The sequence below is a fragment of the Chelonia mydas genome, chromosome 1, assembly GCF_015237465.2.
Source record: "Chelonia mydas isolate rCheMyd1 chromosome 1, rCheMyd1.pri.v2, whole genome shotgun sequence".
Lineage (NCBI taxonomy): Eukaryota > Metazoa > Chordata > Testudines > Cheloniidae > Chelonia > Chelonia mydas.
Window position 1 is genome coordinate 196312933 of NC_057849.1, and position 19482 is coordinate 196332414.

At 43.3% G+C, this 19482-nt stretch overlaps 2 protein-coding genes across 4 annotated transcripts in view; one reads left to right on the forward strand and one right to left on the reverse strand.

Annotated features, from left to right (window-relative positions):
• Positions 1 to 10443, reverse strand: part of LOC102940526 (kinetochore protein NDC80 homolog) — a 27735-nt gene extending 17292 nt beyond the window's left edge. Inside the window, exons 1-7 of one of the 3 annotated variants that reach the window (XM_043538632.1) lie at positions 10308 to 10443; positions 9260 to 9388; positions 7983 to 8054; positions 7278 to 7404; positions 6191 to 6363; positions 3522 to 3624; positions 897 to 986 (exon numbers count right to left, since the gene is read on the reverse strand). In XM_043538632.1, the coding sequence (XP_043394567.1) occupies positions 897 to 986; positions 3522 to 3624; positions 6191 to 6363; positions 7278 to 7404; positions 7983 to 8054; positions 9260 to 9363 (669 nt within the window). In that variant the 5' untranslated portion in view covers positions 9364 to 9388; positions 10308 to 10443. The other 2 variants (XM_043538633.1, XM_007062091.4) reach the window with 2 other exon arrangements.
• A 23-nt stretch (positions 10444 to 10466) lies between these two features.
• Positions 10467 to 14926, forward strand: TAF13 (TATA-box binding protein associated factor 13). The gene is made up of 4 exons (XM_037908899.2): positions 10467 to 10583; positions 11942 to 12020; positions 12813 to 12910; positions 14145 to 14926. The coding sequence occupies exons 1-4, from the start codon at positions 10557 to 10559 to the stop codon at positions 14313 to 14315; spliced, it is 375 nt and encodes a 124-aa protein (XP_037764827.1). The 5' UTR covers positions 10467 to 10556; the 3' UTR covers positions 14316 to 14926.
• The last annotated feature ends 4556 nt before the right edge of the window (positions 14927 to 19482 follow it).

Genomic DNA, 19482 nt, shown 5'->3' on the forward strand with positions numbered 1-19482 from the left:
TGGGGTACAGGGAAAAAGCCTTTGACTTGCATGCGTGGTCCCAAAGTGGGACCCCTACCAGGAACTGGCCACTTCCCCTTGCCAGTTCAGCCCAGTGGCATAAGCAGTATGTTCCCTTCATCTACTCCCACTGCTTCTGTGGGAAGAGCAGCATGTGCTGACAGTGTTAGGAAAAAGAGATGGCTTCAGGCAACGGTCCAAGCTATCAGCCACTTGGTAGGGGAAATGGGGAGGGGGGAGGAAATCGAAGGATGGCAGATCTATTCCTCTCCTTCAGCACTGTATTATAAAGGTACAAATGATAAGTGCAAACTTATCTGTCTAAAATGATTTGCCTTTAAGAGAGAGCACTTCTCATCCATACATCTCAATGTATTTTACAGGAGTAGATCAGTGTCGTGCTCATTTTACACAGGGGAAAACAAAGCTAAAATAAATTGCCCACGGTCACATAGTAAGTCAGTAGCAGAGTCAAGAACTGAGTCCATTCTGATCACCGTCCCCTTCCCCCCATCCCGTGCATTATCCACCAGACCAAACTGCCTCCCAAAGCATGCTAGAAAACAAGGCTGTCCTTTTCTCCCTTCCCTTCTGTAATTAATCCAATGGCCAGCTAAATCCCATGCCAGTTGTAAACCGCAGGTATCTAACTCGTTATAGAAAGCAATGTGGTTTTTTAATTATTATTTTAACAACAGTTCTTACATTTACATTCTGTCCACCTCTTTTGGAAGAGAACTGAGAACCATACACACTTGAGTATGAACAGAAAAAGGGCTGATCAAAATCCAAATTAAAAAACCCCATACCAAAATGGGAATACATTTACTTCATTCGCTACTTTTCTTGACAGTGTAGTGAACATTGTCTGATGAACAATTAATATAGTACAATACCTTATTAACTACAATTTCATCTTTAGCCTCTCCTGACCAGCACTGAGCATCGACAAGCACATCTGAGTTCTCTCTCATGACACTGTAGATCTAAAAAGGGACAGAGTAAACCTCACAAATTAGAAATGCACAGTGTTCACTGGAGATCCTTATTTGATATCACCCGTCACTAGCCTCCATATCAGTCATATTTGTATTAATAAAACAATGTAAGAAGGCAGAGCTAGCCCCCTCTGGGTGCGTTGCACACTCTTGGAGCTCTCTGTTTCTTTGGTGTGGAAGCCTCCTTTTATCTCTAAACAAAAAGCTAAACCCCTGGTACTACAGCAAAATGCTGAAAAAAGGAATCTTGGTCCGACAGGGGCTCATAAGGACTAGTGGGAGAGGGAGGTGCAGGGCCACATGGTGATGGGGTGCAGAGTTACATAGGACCAAAGGGAATGGCTGGGTGGGGGCACGGCTGGGTGGGGGCACAGAGACACATGGGGACGGGGGAGTGGGGACAGGGACACACAGGGACAGAGGGAGTGGGTACAGAGCAACATGGGGATGGGGGAGTGGTTGTCTGAGTGTGGGTGGAGAGACGTGGACAGGAAATGCAAGGACACATGGGGATGCAGGAACATATTGGGACGGGGCAGATGTGCCTGACTGAATGGGAGAGGCTACAGGTCTGCCAGGGTCTGCATGGGAATGTTCCCTAGCAATCCCTCCCCGCCACCCCCCAAAAAAACCCCTGTTCTGTACTTTTCCCACCCTCCAAGTTGACACCTAGGCTCCCTCCCAGCAATTACTTCCCTCTCCCTCACCTCCTCCATTCCCCCTGACTCCCTCAAGCCTTTGCACTGCTTCTGAGGGGTATGGGAAATACGGTTCTGTATTGTAGTTTAAAGGAATTCTTATTCAGTTCTGTATTAATATGCCTAGTAAGGAATCTATTTCTCAAAAAACATTTCCTGAATCTTTTTTGTTGTCTGTATTGTTACACACCTACTTGCTGACTGGTATTTTGAAATAAATGACCAAAAATAATTGAAATTGGTGTGATTATATTGTTATTTATTTTAAAACGTGCAGATTTTTAAAATTTTTTGTTGCAGAATTCCCCCAGGAGTAAAAAAATGTCTCCTTCAGCAAAATTACATGGGAAATGTTGCTCTGTTAACACAGTAACTTGGTCCAAGTGAGCCCCTGACTTTACAGAATAGCGTTACATCTGTTGATGGAGCATTGGAATCTGTGTTAGTAGATGGTTGGCTGTGACACAGTGGCAGTAGGAACGATGGAAAGAATGGATGAAATACCCAGGATTAATGGGAGTGGTACAACATTCTGCTCAGAGCAGCCTGTTAAATTGTCAAAGGGGAAGAGTTCTCTTCACTAAGTGTCAGTATATATAGTCTGTGACCTTTACAGTGAAAAACAAGCCCCTGCACACCACCTAGATAACTGACACATACATCGGAACTAACATAACTGATGTGGTCAAAAAAGATTCATACTGCAGGGATCATACCCCATTCTCTTCAATCTGTTAATGGCAATACATCTCAAAGAGACAAACGCTTTAATGGCATAGCAGATTCTGAGGAAACACTATGAAAATCATGGGAGGATCTCAAAGGGAGGAAAGAGAAAACATATTTTGAGGATAAGCTTAAAGCACTGCAGCTTGACACAAAGTAGTCAACAGGGCAGGTGTACCTTAAATACACCAGGAAGTCCTATGAATAAAATAGCAAAAACCACACTGCAAGATTTTGTACAAGAAATGGGTTACTGTTCCCGCGCCCCCTGACATGCGCTGGGTATCACCACTTGTAAAGATTGCCAATAAAAAGGAATTTTCTAGAGGAAGACAGAAAGAAGTTGATCGACTGTGGCTAAGGTAAGAGGCAGTTACTATAAAAAAAGCCACTTTTCCTCCAACAGATGCAGAGACATTACCTCAGCAGCCTTGTCTGCTTATATCTGCAGTCAAAAAGCCAGACAGCTTCTGAATCTAAGATATTGCTGTAGGGCCCTAAGGCTGTATGAAGACAATTCTGGATCTTGGAGGATTATAGTTTAAAAACTTCAGTTCATTTCTATCAGAATTTAATGTAGACTGTTTTCTCTTGTTTATTCTTTCCTCTTACACACACCCACTCACCCACCGTGGGTATTGTTATTTGTAATAGTTACTATTTTTCATTTCTCTAGCATCTTCCCTTTGAGGATTTCCAGCCACTTTAAAGAAGATAATGAATGTATACTCACAACCCAGCCATGCAGTAGGGAAGTATTACTGGTCCCATTTTACAAGAGGGAAAACTGGGGTATAGGGATTAGGTGTCAGATTTTTAAAAGGCAGTTAGGCACTTTTGAAAATCCAACTAGATGCATCTACCTGTTAGGTACATAAAACCCATCAATTTCAATGGGAGTCAGGTTCCCACCTTGCTCAGGTGCTCTTTGAAAATCTCACTACTAGGTGGCTCTCTGCATCTTCAGGCACCTAAATACTTTTGAAACTCTGGCCTTAACTAGTCCAAAGTCAATGGCAGAGCCTGGAACAGAACCCATATTTCCCTGCTCAGCTCAGATCCACTGGATCACAGCTGACCTCCCTTTTTGTCACCATACCTTGATGCAGTCTATTAACCACACTAGTGCAGCGGCAACCTGAGGCCAGACATGCGGTGCACCCACGGTGTACATGGAGCTTTTTGGCCATGGAAAGGGATACCTACAAGGAAAGAAGAGTTAGAGCAGTTTCCAATTACCTGAGCAGGATTGTAATCAGCAGAGAATTAAAAGACATCTCCCTGCCAAACAGATTTGATTTACTGGACACACACAGACTTCTGCCTGTTTTTCTGATGAATGTTCACTATTATTAACACTACAGATCATGAACTGATTTTATTTTTTTTATGTGCATCAACAGATTCTGTCAGCTAAGGTCAAATTGCAGTATCTTTGCCACTTGTAAAGAAGTTAAAAAAAAAAAAGCACAACTCAGTTTTTGGATACCAGGTGGGGTTTGTGGCACCAGCAATTAGAAAAATACCCTTAAGTTGTAAATTGAGTACTCTGACACCCTGGCACCCCAATATTCACCACTGTCATGCAATTAGGATATGTTTTGTACAAAGTATGCCTTTGAGATATTCTAAAAGTCTTGATCTGCTAGACATTAATATCTCGTTGGATTGTATCTGCTATCGTCGTATGTGAAATTATGAAATTTGGCTACGTATGTGTTATTGAAACATGTTATGAGGTTGAAAACACCCACAAGCAGCCTTTAGGCCTTTTTCCTGTTGTACCTGAAAAAATGACTTATTAAGAAAATGCACACAAGCACAAGTATTACTCCAGGAACTGTGTACAACAGAAACCTCAGAGAGACCACTACACAATGGGAAATGTTTGACCCACGTCACAGCAAAAGAGCTTTCCAGCAAGTGGGAGGAAGATATAAAAGAGGGAAAATGACATCATGATTGTATCTCACTTTCCCTATAACAACACACCTGGAAATACCTGAGGGGCGATGACTGAACTGTGGGAAGTGATGGTCCCAGGCTAGATGGATTTTAGCCTGTGTATGAAAACCTGGGAAAGCCAAGGCAGCTTGTGCCTTAAGAATCTGCCAGCCTGTTTATCGCTCAGGGTGAGAATTTGCTAATTCATGTCCTACTTATCTAGTGTGTTAAGCTCAGTTTGCGGTTTTTGTTTATTTACTAAGGTAATCTACTTTGATCTATTTGCTCTCTCTTATAATCTCTCTTTTGTATTTAATAAACTTGTTTTTTGTTTTCTCTAAAGCCAGTATGTGGAAATCATAACTTGGGGCAGAAAGCTGTTGCATCTCTCTTTCCACATTGAGGGAGTGGAGAATTTTATGACCTTATGCTTTGCAGTTCCCTGTGCAGTGCAAGACAGTATAATTTTGGGTTTACACTCCAGAGGGGGTCCATGCCTTACCAGCTAGGAGGTGCCTTAACTGAGCCTTCCAATGCAGAGCTGATCTCAGCATGTGTGTGTGAAGCTGCAGCTGGGTGTGTCCCTATCTTGTGTGTATGCTGGTGAAAGAGCAAGCTTGGAGAGCCTGGCAACTTATCACATAACCACAGTGTAAAAGGGAACCCAGGCTGGCGGGTTAGGCAGGCTCAATGGTCCCCCAGTTCCAAGTGGCACCCAGGGGTGGGCGGGGGGGGGGGGGAGGAGGAGAGAAGAGGCGGAAACCAGTCACAAGTACAACTTATCTGGAATCACTGAGAAATGACAAAACCCACTGTGTCATTTCAAAGGGATTTCATCAGTTCTAGAAGAAATCCACAGTGGGATTAGTCAGGCATAGGTACATTGAAAAGGGAAACTCAAGTAGTTTAGATCCGAGGCACTGATTGTGTGAAACATCAAATCTACTGCTCAAAGTATTTCCCTGCAATATCAGAAACCCAAACATCACAGCATTACGCTAGTGCATGGGAACCAGAAAGTAAAATAGAGCCAGCTAGTTTCACTGTATATGATAAAGGAAGGGCAAAACGTAGAACAGAAGTGGTGAAAGTAAGTTATTTTGGCTTTCACAGTTTGGGCATTACTAGTAATAAAGATGGACTAAAGCACAACAAATTATTGAGCTCAATACAGGAGTAGCTGGGTGAAATTCTATCACTTGTGTTACACAGGAGGTTGGACTAGATGACCTAATGGTTCTTTCTGGCCTTAAAAACTATGATTCTGTAACTCTGAAGTCATACAGGGAAACAAATGTTTTAAGCTAGGATATTTAGCCTAAAGATGCCCTTGTACCAGCTTCAAGCATTTTCCAGTGTCTCTTGAACACTGCAACCTAGCAGTAGCTAGAACCTACACTGGCAAATTGAGCCAATTCAAAAGCTTAAAGGGGGAGAAAAATGTTGAGGTTGAAACACTAGAGGACAGCAGAATACCCCCAAGGGAACACAAAGTAAAAAACAACCAGAGGCTGAGTGGAGTCAGACAGTCATGGAGTCTGAGAGCTGCAGTGACCGGGTGGCAATGCCTTCACTGAAAGGAATTGGCACCTTGTATACCAAAAGGGCACCTGGGTCCCATTGCAGGGCCTCACACAAGAACCACTGCCTTGTTCACACACCAGAGCCTGGATTCAACAGTGGGGACCTTCAGAAAAAGATAAAGTGTTATCAATGTTATGTTGTTTTCAGAATTTTTTTTAATCCGGATCTTTATCTTGACTCCGTCCCTTTGAACATAAGGGTGCCCACTTTATACAATCTCTGATCAGCTCTGGTACATACCCAAGTTCTTTAAAGACTTTTGGGATCTCCTCTTCAATTTTAGAATCAGGAAGTTCATAAGAAGGGCACAAAAAAACATATATAAAAGCAAAAATCCTGAAAAAGTCCTTAGTAGATGGAGTTTGGAGAGATTTCACAGACACATTCTGGGCATAGCCATTCTCCACAAGAAACTAAGAAAGGCAACAGACACAAAGATTAATAGAGACTCCTAATCAGATCTTGACCAAGGTGAGGTCAATGTCTGCATTTATCTTGAGGAACATTACATTTTCATTGCTACTAATAGAAGTCAATATACACACACTGATCAATACATTCTGAATGGGTATTTTCAATTTAAAACAAAGAACTCTCCCTCATTACAGCCACACATTTCTGGAAGACTAACATTCAGAGGGGGAGATAGAGAGGCTCAGAAAAAAATATATTCATGTCTGATGAGCCAGTGAATAAGCTGAGATTTGTATATGCTCTCTGTTAAAATCTACAACAATGATAATCGTAGCAGAAGGTAAACAACTCATTGAAAAAGTGACTGATTGAACAGATGTTCCTTGTGCCAGCACTTCTGATGGCTCAACAGAATCTGCAATATCTAAATTTTCAGTTAAAAACAAAACACTAAATCAAATGGCATTATTCTTGCCCTTCTAGATGTTAATCTTTCAAATATGACCCAATTCCATGCTGCTTTACTAAGATGCAGGAGAGAGATGCAAGCTGGCCCTATTCATCTCTACAGTGTTAATTCTCAAGTCTAATTAGGGCAATTTTAATATCAACTGCTCACTGCTCATTTTAGCAGAAAAACTCAGCTATTTTGGGATTGCAGGTATAACCTGATTAGAGCACCACCACTTTTCTCCCCAATCTGAAACCTGCTTATCACATAGTTTCTCCACACAATCACAAGCTATCCCAGTTTTATCTTCTGTGTATCACATGTACAATCCTAATGCTGTAACAGAACCAACTAATCTATTGCCAAAGAGGACAGCATCCCATGTTTGCATTTAGAGTACAACATTGTTATGAGCAGCTGCAGCAGATATTGGTGGCACAGTGGGTGGGAACCCAGGTATACCTCACAGAGCTGTCGGATGCACTGCTGGATGTAAGTCTTGTCATGAAGTGGCCTGGGATCCTTTAACTTTTCTGTACCAGCAAAAAAGCCCCATGGAGTATTTCGCGATGCTCCAGAACCACTTATCCTGAAACCAAACAGAGACGGTTAAACTGCTTTGGATCACGTGCTGTGGGCTTTTAGCATTTACAGAATACCCAGAATCATACTGGATAGGATATCCAAAGTGTACAAGAACTATAAAATCCTCATGCTTCAAAGCATAAACCAAACATCTAATGAAGGCAGTTAAGCAAAAAAACTGCCCCACAGGCAGGTTATTCCACAACTGTCCAATTACAGGGATTCATACATATTCCTCTGAAGCATCTGACCTGCTACAGTGATCTCATACAGGATAGCAATCTTCCTATGCACTTACATTATTTTCATTAACATAGCATTTGTGCACAATTCCTATGTGCCTACTCTCTAATCTAATGAAAGAAACAATCAACAACAAACAAACAAAAAAAAGAGCTGGGGGGGGGGGGAGAATCAAATATTTTAGGTCTTCTTTATACATCAAAATAGCAAAAAAGGACACATCTCTATTTCCTCCCCTGCCCCCTTTGCAAGCCACTTTTAAAGCCTAGAGTTTTAATTATTCATTATTTTATATTGGAAATATTGACTGAAACAAGTCAGGAGGCATTGTAACAGTACCTTCTCACAGAGAAGTTGATTTTTCCGTCAGAGCCACCAGTGTACTTAGATATGTTCAGCTTCGATCGTTCTCTAGAGAAAAGATCACAAAACATTACACTAAAAAGAAAAGGAGTACTTGTGGCACCTTAGAGACTAACCAATTTATTTGAGCATAAGCTTAAAGCTTTAAGCTTATGCTCAAATAAATTGGTTAGTCTCTAAGGTGCCACAAGTACTTACTCCTTTTCTTTTTGCGAATACAGACTAACACGGCTGTTACTCTGAAACAAAACATTACACTGTCATTTAAAGCATTACTATGGTGCTGCCAGTAGTTTCACAACTATTGTTACACGACCCAAGATTATTAGGAATCTATTTTAATTGTATTTCTGTATTTTTTTTAAAAAAATTGATTACTTACACAATGCTGTCAAAAGCACAGTTTCACCACTTCCCCAGTGAAGTCAGTTTTCTCACTTTGTGTGGGTCTTTTACACAGTAACAATGGAAAGAAAAAACACTGAAAAATAAAAAAGTGTGACATAACTCCCCCCCACCCTCCAAAATAGGCAAGTGGATTCATTAGATGGCAGGTGTCATAATAGTTATTTTAACTCATTTTAATTGACAATTTACTAGATTTCAAGTAGACATTGTCCCTTTAAAGGACTTTTAAAAAGCTTTCATATTGAAAATTCTAATGTGGAGTTGATAATACATTGTAAACTATTTTTGCTATTTTTAAATGGACAGTGTTCTGTTAAGTCAAGTCACTGTGGTGTTCTTGTTTCCAGGAACCTGCCTACACAAGTGAAATTTACAGGAGGTACTACCAATGCCACCTCTCTGAAATGATGTTAGCCTTAGGCCAGGTCTACACTATAAATTTACATCAGTATCACTAGGTCAGTGGTTCTCAAACTTTTTTTACCGGTGACCCCCTTTCATATAGCAAGCCTCTGAGACTGCGACCCCCCTTATAAATTAAAAACACATTTTTATATATTTAACACCATTATAAATGCTGGAGGAAAAGCGGGGTTTGGGGTGGAGGCTGACAGCTCGTGACCCCCCCCAGGTAATAACCTTGCAACCCCCTGAGGGGTCCCAACCCAGAGTTTGAGAACCCCTGCATTAGGTCACTCAGAGATGTATTTAGAGGTGAACTAGACATCCTGGTGCCCTTTACCATAACAGTGAATCTCGTCACACCAAGTCCACAACAAATGACCACAACCCTCCTCCTCTCAGTTACATCAGCATAAGTGTGCTTAGACATCAGCAGCACATACATTGCTTGAGGTGTATATAGACCAGCTCTGCTTGCATCCTGAACTCTAACGGGCAGCAGGGAGGCCCGACCAGTGCTACCGCTGGAAGATGAGCTCTGTTTCATCTTGTTTAAGTTGCAAGACAAAGGCCTGTCAGCCAAAAAATGCACAAAACAAAAATGGGAAATATTGATCTTACAGGTCAGACAGAACAGCTATTGGAGAACCCAGCTAGAGCAAGAAGCCAGGCCAGAAACGGGGGAAAGAGCAGCTCAGAGGATACTAAACAAGTCCCCCATATTAATGGGTCTCAGACAGACTCTTTTCTCAGTTTGGCTCGTGAGAATGACTTCCCTGACTGGGCCCAGTTTTGCTTTAATTCGTTTAAATATTTTACAGCCCCCCTGACACAGAACCATGGCCCATCACATCCACCTACTCCCCCTTTAAATCAAAAACATCTCGCATCCCTGGGCCCTTTCCTCTAATACAGGCAGAATCCACGTGTAAAAGGTCTAACGGGGCTACAGGGGACCACCCCTGAAGCCAGACCCCGCTCAGTCCCCTGTCACCGGGCAGAGAAGAAAAGTTCTTCCGGTTCCCTCCAGGCCGCAGCAGGTGCCTGCCCCTCCTACCACCCAGCTCCCAGCAAAGCGCACCAGTCGCAGCACCCCGCCCCACGGGCACAGGCAGGCACCCCCACCCGGGTAATGGCGCCCGTGAAAACAAAGGGCCCAGCCCCAGGCGGGCAGGTGTCCCGCGGTAGCGCTCAGCCCCCAGCACAGGATGGGACAGGGGCCAGCGCACCCTGCAATGGCCGCAGTGAGCCTCGAGGGGCCGCGTTAAGAGTTTGGTCCCCAGTGAAAGGAAAGCTCCCGGGTATCGAACCCGCGCCCCGGCTGACAGGCTGCACCCGCGGGAGCCCCTGAGCGGGGCTGCTCCCGCCCCAGAGCTGCTGGTGTCGGGGGCAGAATCTCTCCCCTCCCGAGAACGGCGTGTCCGGGGGGGGGACTGGAGGGGCTCTGCCTAGCTGGGTATTTATCCGCCCCTCCCCCACTGCTGAACACACCAGGGCAATAGGGCTCTGGGTCCTGCCCGCTCCTGTATATTGGGTGCGGGGGGGACCGGGCCCCGGCAGCCTGGGCTCGCCGCCCGCCTGCCTCAGGCGGCAGCAGCGAGGCGCGAACCCACCGGGGCGCGGGGCGGGGCGGGGCCTGGCCGGGGCGGGGCAGGTGAAGCAGCGAGGGGGCGGGGCCGGGCCCGGGGCCGTACAACGAGATGGCGCCGCCCAGAGGGGAAGTGCGAGGCCGCGGCGAACATGGCGGACGAGGAGGAGGATCCGCCGGTGAGTGAAGTTATTAGGGCTTGGGGGACCCCGGTGCCTCCTTCCTGCCAAGGGAAGGTCTCTCGTTCCCGGTCCCGCCCCTGCTGGGAAACGACTTCGGGGATCGCTGGGGTCTGGTTGCCGCGTCTGGCGGGGACCCGGGGAGCCCGGCTGCAGCGGCGCCGGGAGAGTGTCTCTTTCTGAAGATCAACCTGGGGCCTTTCCCGGCTGCTTCGCGTGTGCTGACCGCTGCTGCTGCCGCCGCACTTCTCCAGCTCGTACCGCACACCCTCCCCCCAGTCGTGTCCCGTCCCGTCCCCCCCCCCCCCCCCCCCCCCCCCCCCCACACACACACACGGGTGCTGGCAGAGGATGTGGCAAGTCACTGGCTTAGCCGGGAGTCCCCATTGCCCAGCCCGGGTAGGGCTACCGAGCGGGAAAAATGTGTACAGTGGGGGGCGTTGAGAGCCACTGAACCAAACTGAAAAGGAGTCCTTGTGGCACCTAGGGAACAAATTGGTTAGACTCTAAGGTGCCACGAGGACTCCTTTTCTTTTTGCGAATACAGACTAACACGGCTGCTACTCTGAAACCTGAACCAGGCTGTAAACCCTGTGTATCATGGGAACCGCTTCAAGCCCCCGGGGGGGTGTGGCACCCCTAGTTCCAGCATCTGTGCTACTGAAGGTTTATGGTCCTGTTTCAGCTTTTGACATAGTCTGTTTTCTGCCACAAACTGGAAGCTCCCTCGCAGGCTGACTGTTATGAGTACAGGGAGTGAGAGACAAGGTGACTGAGGTAAATCCATATTGCCAACTCCAAACGTTCAACAATCATGGGTCAGGCTCACTAAAAATCATGAGATCATGTAAAAATACCAGATTTGGTGTTCTTTTTATTTGCCTTCTGCTTTTTGAGGCTTTAGCATGCACTGGGGTCACATTTTGAGGCTTTCTCCATAGCCAGAAGGGCTAGAAACTTAGTTTTTCTTTAAGAATGAAGGCTGAAATCATCACACAACCACTTGATTCCAGGAGCTGGGGCTTTAAGGAAAACAATCCTTCTGATGAGAGTCATGACACAATTATGAGTTGGCAACACTGGTTCTTGGGCCAGCTTCTCTTGGTGAAAGAGACAAGCTTTTGAGTTTCACAGAGCTCTGCTTCGGGTCTTAAGTACAAATAGTTCTCATGCTCAAATGGAATTCATAATTAGACAGATATATCCCCCCACACTGTAACATTGGGTGGCTTGGGAGACCCTTATGGGGAGGTTGAGATGTTGGGGGGCAGAGGGAAGGGGCTTGGGTTGTGTGACCACCTGGGCCTGTCTGCTGTGCTGTTGTCTGATCTCCCTCTCTGGTGTCTGCCTCACCCTAGTTTGAAGAAGACACTGAGGAAGCCGGAGGAGGCCCAGATGGTGGGCAGGGCAAGAGGAAGAGGCTGTTCTCCAAAGAGCGTGAGTCGACGTGTGTGTCCATGTCCGGGTCAGTAAGGACCCCCACCCTAGGCTCTCTGAGAGCGGCATTTATGGCATACCAGGGTACCCTTCACTCTTCTGGGGACTATAGTCTGTTAAATGAGGATGTAGCTGTAAATTGAAATAAGCCAGTCAAGGTGACAGGCCCCCAGGATCTCTGTGGGAGTATTGTTGTATAACTTGTAATACAGCTCAGTGTAACTGTAAAGAAGGCAACAGGTTGTACTGCTGCCTAATTAGAGTCACAATTTGGATTGTGTAGTCCCTGCACCTATACCACAGGGAATATGATCCCTCAATATGTTCACTTTGGAGACAAGCACCTTACGTTAAGTTCTGGTGACTGATCTAGGATGCTGAAAATCATTGTCAGCTGAAAAATGAAGCCCTTTTAACTTGTTACATTGCTTTCTGAACTACAAATCACTTTAATCACCATTATAGAAACTGTTCTTTGGAAGCACAGGAACAGCCACCCTAGATCAGACCCAGGTCCATCTAATCCAGTATCCTGATCCTAGAGTTTGTCGTCAAGCATAGTTCTGGTAGTACTACATGTACTGTATGTATTTCAAATGGTTATTGCTAATATGGTTTCTGTTGACAGCCACATGGCATCTGCATGTCATTCTTACCACAATTCTATCATGTTTGGGTTGCACAGACTTGTAGATTTGCATTTGTTTGAAGAACTTGGTGCATATGCTAAGTCTGCTGCATAGCTGGAACAAGAGAGCTCTTTCAGTCATACTATGTTTTCTGTTTCCCCAGTAAGATGTATGATGTATGGGTTTGGAGATGACCAGAATCCCTACACAGAATCGGTAGATATTCTTGAAGACCTGGTGATAGAGTTCATCACAGAGATGGTAGGTTATATTAAAAAATCTGCTTAATTTGTTTCTGGACTGTAATGACTAGAGAGAGCAGTCCATTTGAAAACAAATAACTCTTAGTTATGGACAGTGGTTAGGAAAGCCCTTTCTAAAAACAGATCAGTGGAAGGGAATGGTTTAGTTTTCTAAAGACTCTAAAAGTAGGCTTTTTATTTTTCACTAAAAAGACCTATAATTTAAAAAAAAAATAAACTTACATAAATTTAAACCATTAATAAATGTCTTGAACTAATCCAGTAACTGGCTGATTAATCATCTGATTTGCATCCCAGAAGTCACTAACCCTTCATCCTTCCAGGGTTGATGATCTCCTGCATTCAACAGTATGTATAGCATTTTTAGATGATACTTTTAAAGGGAAAAGAAAAGTCCTGCATGCTCTGTGTGGGCATTGGCTCACACTTCTATTGTTGTAAGAGAAGATTTGCCTTGTTGCCCTGAGCCAGGGATTTCTGGACTCCATTTTTTTAACTGAGCTGTGTGTTTTCTTCTCCTGGGGTACAAGAGTTTTATATACTGTACTTCCTAATTTCTTCTCACTACCTGCAACTCCCAGTACTCCTCTCTCTCTACATTATTTTGCAAGTTAGGCCTGTCCTCCTGTGCACTTGTGGCTACTCTGATTTTGGTGTCATCAGCAAGTTAGATGACAATTCACTACACGCACATGCACTCAGTGAAGGCACAAAGCAGCTGTGCAGGGTGCAGACATAGGCTTGGCTGTGAATTTTATATGTTATGTTTGTGATTTTTTTTATGACAAAGCACCTTACAATGTAGCACTTATATGTGAGTTGCCATGAAATAAAATTTCCAGATTTTATTTATTTGAGTTTTGGAGTGGGGTGCATATTGACTGGCACAATAGATCCTAGTCCATGAACCTTGCTCATAGCTGCTATGGTATTGCAAATAGTAAATAACTGGTAGGTAACGTTGCTGCTTAAAAGACTGATTTTTTTTTTTTTACACTAGTGTGAAAGGTAGTTCATAGACCACCTAGAAAGGCTCTCCTGACCATAGTTTAGCTAGAATGGTGGCTTTCAATCTCTGAAACTATTGGTTTCCTCTTCAAAAGTGCAAAGCCTGGCTTGTTAGAACCAAAGTGCCAGTGTACCATCTAAAAACAGTGTGTAAGGTAACTTACAAGAGGGAAAAGGAAGCATAACTTTCAGTGGAAATAATTTACTACTTTTTTCTTAAACAGACACACAAGGCAATGTCAATTGGACGGCAGGGTCGTGTACAGGTTGAGGATATTGTCTTTTTGATCCGCAAAGACCCACGGAAGTTTGCTAGAGTAAAAGACCTGTTGACTATGAATGAAGAACTGAAACGAGCCAGGAAGGCTTTTGATGAAGCAAACTATGGATCTTGATGCTTTTGTGTTGTGCAGAGATGGTAAACGTTATGGCTACATGTTCTCTATACTTTTTTTTTTTTTAAAGCAATTCTTTTTTTCAATACTGAGAAATTAACCCCTACTGCTTTGAGTTTGTTTTTGTGGGGTTTTTGTGTGTGTGTGTGTGGGGGGGGGGGGGTTGTTTTGTTTGGGGGTTTTTTGAATGGATTTCAGTGCTGAAGTGTCTAAAGCAGCATTTACTGGTTAGAACTGCCAGACAAGCCTGTAAATGTATCTTAATATTTTGTATATTCTTTTTATGCTATTTTAAGAAAAGGCAAGGGAATTCAAACTAGAAGTGCTCTAGAAGTTCTTCATGCTTGTTTGTCGCACCTCTTGTTTTGAGCTATGGCAGCCTGTCATGTACCAGATGACTGACTAGAAAGCTAAATGAGAAGAGATTCATATATCCTTCACCTGATCCACCAAGTTGATTTCAAAGGAATAATTGAAAAGTTAGTGTTTGAACATCATTATGTTTGGAGAGGTTTAAACAGTGTAGTTAGCCAAAGTATTGAAACTTCTGCTTTTTCCACGTCTTCTCTTTATAAGGGGGTATTTATGAATAATAAAATGTTTTAACAGTTCACTCACTTCTCTTGCTTTGAGTCTGCGATGTTAAATATATTCAAGGCATGTGAGAATATTTCCACATAAGGAACAAGAATTTATTTGCACTAAAATGCTGCATGTCCAGTAGTCTTAGGCCCTCAATGGAGTTTTAATCTAAAATATGATTTTTATGGAAATGGCTTTGCTTTTTTTTGTGTGCACGCTGCCAGATATTAGTGAGGATGCTGACTTTTTAGGATTTAGCTTCAGTTAGCTGTGACTCTAGGCTCACCTCCCCTAGATTTAACTGAACTCTAATAGTTCTTTCCACATAATGTAGTCTAGAAAGACAAAACTGGGTTTTCAGGCATTTATTAACCAAGAGAAGGAAGCAGCCAGGGATGAATAAACAGCAGGTTCCAGTTTCCTTCTGGCATAATAAAGCTTAATGATTCTGTTCAGTCAGAAATAATTTAATAGTTCTTTGTACTGGTGGAAGATGCAGCTGCTGTGGCATTTCACAGCTGGTTTAATGTTTGAAACATTACACTAGAGGGAGTCTTTCAAATCTAGGTTTAAATTCCACTACAGTTGACTTACCTTTCATCCTTAAGACACACATTGTTCCATATATTTTACTCTGCGTGGATCTCCTGCAGAAGGCCATAAACAGAAGTCCTGCCTGTTTGATAGGAACATTACAGATCCTATGGTGCTCCTTTTGAAACAGCAGACATTACCATATTTATCCCTGTAACCCATTGGTTCTCAACCTTTCCAGACTACTGTGCCCCTTTCAGGAGTCTGATTTGTCATATGGACAGCAAGTTGCACCTTACTTAAACTACTTGCTTACAAAATCAGATATAAAAATACAAAAGTGTCCCAGCACACTATTATTGAAAAATTGCTTTCTCACTTACCATATAGTTATGAAATAAATCAATTGGAATGTCACTATTTACATTTTAGTGTAGTCTATAGAGCAGTACAAACAAGTCATTGTCTATATGAAATTTTAGTTTGTACTGTTTTTGCTAGCGCTTCTTATGTAGCTTATTGTAAAACTAGGCAAATATCTCTAGATAAGTTTTTGTAGCCCCTCGAAGACCTCGGCATACCTCCAGGGGTATGCGTAACTCTGGTTAGGAACCACTGCTCTAACCCACTGGTGACATCGTTTTGTGATTTGTATAGTGATAGCTTGTAAGTGGTGTGGGATCTCCTAAAAGAAAGGTGTTAAGTGTGAATTATAGTCTACTACATGCCAAGAGAATTTCAGAGGGAAGCCAATCAAACCACTAAAATAGACAGCTTCTTCCGAGATTGGCCTGCTGTATTATGCTTCAGGACTACTCAAGCCTAGTGCCTGAACGTAGCATTTAACCTTGTAAATAACAGCCGAGAGCGGGGTGGCCAACCTCTGGCTTTTCAGAAGTTAATATGCGGCTCCTTGTATAGGCACCGACTCAGCTACAGGCGCCAACTTTCCAATGTGCCAGGGGGGTGTTCACTGCTCAACCCTTGGCTCTGCCACAGGCCCTTGCTCCCCCTCTCCCCCTGCCCCCAGAGCCTCCTGCATGCTAAGAAACAGCTGATGGGGAGGTGCTGGGGGGAAGAACTGATGGGGGGCTGCTGATGTATTACTGTGGCTCTTTGGCAATGTACATTGGTAAATTCTAACTTCTTCTCAGGCTCAGGTTGGCCACTCCTGCCTAGAGGACTTTTGTAGAAATTTTAACTTGTATGCAAAGAAAATAAGATCACAAAATGGGGGGGCACTTTTATGCATGGGTGAGTAGTTACTCTGAAAGTCAGGGATCATTAAATAAAAGTCTATAGCACAAAGCCATGCATTTCTCTTCCCACTTTGCAAACACCATCAGTCTTTAGATTTACTGTAATGTGACTTAATTTGAATACTTAACACCAATGGAGGTGGTGCTGTATAAAATGTAAATGTGTCTGTGCTGAAGTGAGGTAGGAGACTTATAGGATGGGGTAGCTTTGCTCTTCCATCCTCTGGGCTACCTTTTATCTTTCTTGTGGGCACTATTGTAAAGATTGGTTTTAAGGAGGAATAGCACCTAGATTATTTTGTGTATTATAGGGGTAGCAGCTCCAGTTTTGGACCAGCACCCCAGTGTAGTAGGTGCTCTATAATAGAGTATTTCATATACCCCCAACATTCTTCTAGGTGAAAACAGATCACTGGGGCATTGTGATAAATCCAAGATTTCAGTGGCATCCTGGTAACTGCTGTATCAGCTCCCCCCTGCTGTGATACTTACAGGAAACTGACCAGAGGAAGTATTTAAACAAAAAATTGCATCTTCCCCCCTCCTCTGGCACTTAAGGTTTGATCCTAGTAACACACATGTAACTATGAACAGTAGTCCCATTGGATTCAATAAGACTACTCCTGTACAGCAGTGATGTAGAAGCAGGACCATAAACTAAGTTGTTCTCAGCATGGACCATGGCTTTGTATGTATTTGTACAGTGACTCCTCACTTAAAGTCATCCCCATTAACATTGTTTCATTGCTGATCAATTGGGGGACATGCTTGTTTAAAGTTGTGCAATGTTCCCTTATAAGCTTCACAATCATCATTGCTGTATAGAGTATTAAATTGTTTAAGACTTGTACTGTGTGTATATATATGTATATAAAAATTTTTCCACCAAACAAAAAACTTCCCTAGAACCTAACCCCCCTTTACATTAATTCTTTTGGAGAAATTGGATTCACTTAACATTGTTTCACTTAATCACATTTTTCAGGAACATAACTACAACATTAAGCAAGGAGTTATGGTACATACAAATAAATACAAAATGCCTCAATGCTGCTTGGAAGTCCCTGAGCAGTAGTGAAGTTAAGTATTTCATAACTGATTGATTGGTGCTTTTATTCTTGCACCTTTCTCTGAAGCAGCTGGTGCTGGTCCCTGGTAGAGATAGGCTTTACTAGACTAAACAGACCACAGGTCAGGTCCTCATGTATTCTCCATCCTTATTTTCAGTTACTTGTATCTTTCCTGGAAAGTAGCCTTCGGAGCTGAAAGCTGCTTCTTAAGCTTTGTCCAGCACTGAGTTATGGAATATTCTACTGAAAAGCTTAATCTGTACCTGCCTTTGGCAGTGTAATAACTCCATGGAAGTGGGTTTGTGTCCTCTGATGAATGAAGGCAGAACACTTATTTTTAATCATGCTACAGCTAGACTACTTCAGTGCACTATAGTTGGCTACTACCCTTAAAGTAGCCTCAGCTACATTGTGTGTAAGCTGAAACATCAGCTCACCTCTTCCTCCAGACTGAGTTGTTTTATGTACCTAATCAGCACTTCAAATAGGAAAGCATCTTTCAGAACTGGGGTTCTCAATGAAACCCTAACCCCTGCGACACTTATTCTACATAAAAAGAAAAGGAGTACTTGTGGCACCTTAGAGACTAACCAATTTATTTGAGCATAAGCTTTTGTGAGCTACAGCTCTACAGTGTACCTCCAGCCCTGACTACTAGACTTACTGTATGGATCACTCTTACAGGTGGGGCTTAAACTTCACAGCACCAGCAGGAATGCATGCTCACTGTATGATCTACATTTCAGATCTGGCCAAGCACTGGAGTTTGGGTAGCTTAAAGCAGTGGCTGTCAGCCTTTCCAGCCTACTATACCCCTTTCAGGAGTCTGATTTGTCTTGAGTACCCATAAGTTTCACCTCACTTAAACTACTTGTTTACGAAATCAGACAAAAATACAAGAGAGGCACAGCACACTTACTGAAAAATTGATTCATTTTTATCATATAAAAAAATCAATTGGAATATAAATAGTGCTTACATTTCAGTGTATAGTGTTACGAATTACACCTGGTAGGACACACACACAACTGCTATGAATTACACCTGGTAGGACACGCACAGTTCGAATCTAGGCTGAGGCACAGAAACAAAGTCCACAACTGCAGAGTTCCCAAAAGACACTAAGTTTATTACGCTCGAGCGTGGTGCCCCCCTGCTAGCCAGGAGGGGACCCTGAATACAGATTATACAAAGGTTATATACTTTTTAGCAAAGCATGTTGCCCTCGTGCATCGGAAACCTTAGCCAATAAACAAACCCTTGTCTTATCTACCACCTATCCCTGCTTGGTGCATTCCTCGTGCTATACCAGTATGTTAATTACACAGCATGGTCCTAAAGCCATGCATCAGTAACTTTTATTATCAGGATGGGAGGCCTCACATCAAGGCCAAGAGACCGGGAGTTAGAGACTAACAAAAACCAGATACTGGGAGTCAAGGCAGGCTGGAGACAAGGAGGAGGATTTTCACAGGGATTCAGTATCTAAGGATCACTCCTCCTGGTGTGTGATGTGCTGGCATTTAAACAATGGTGGGCACCAAACCAAAATGGAGTCACATGTGCTAACTTTTCCTTAACAATAGTAAAGTTATCTGTATAAAACTTTAGTTTGTACTGATTTTGCTAGTGCTTTTTATGCAGCCTGTTAAAACCTAGGCAAATATCTAGATGAGTTGATGTACCCCCTGGAAGACCGCTGTGTACTCCAAGGGGTACACG

What these genes read in the sequence shown, in the direction of transcription:
- TAF13 (XM_037908899.2), top strand. Translation starts at nt 10,557, where the DNA reads ATGGCGGACGAGGAGGAGGATCCGCCG. An exon ending in GAGGCTGTTCTCCAAAGAGC is followed by an intron (nt 12,021 to 12,812) that starts GTGAGTCGACGT and finishes CTGTTTCCCCAG; the next exon opens with TAAGATGTATGATGTATGGG. An exon ending in TAGAGTTCATCACAGAGATG is followed by an intron (nt 12,911 to 14,144) that starts GTAGGTTATATT and finishes TTTCTTAAACAG; the next exon opens with ACACACAAGGCAATGTCAAT.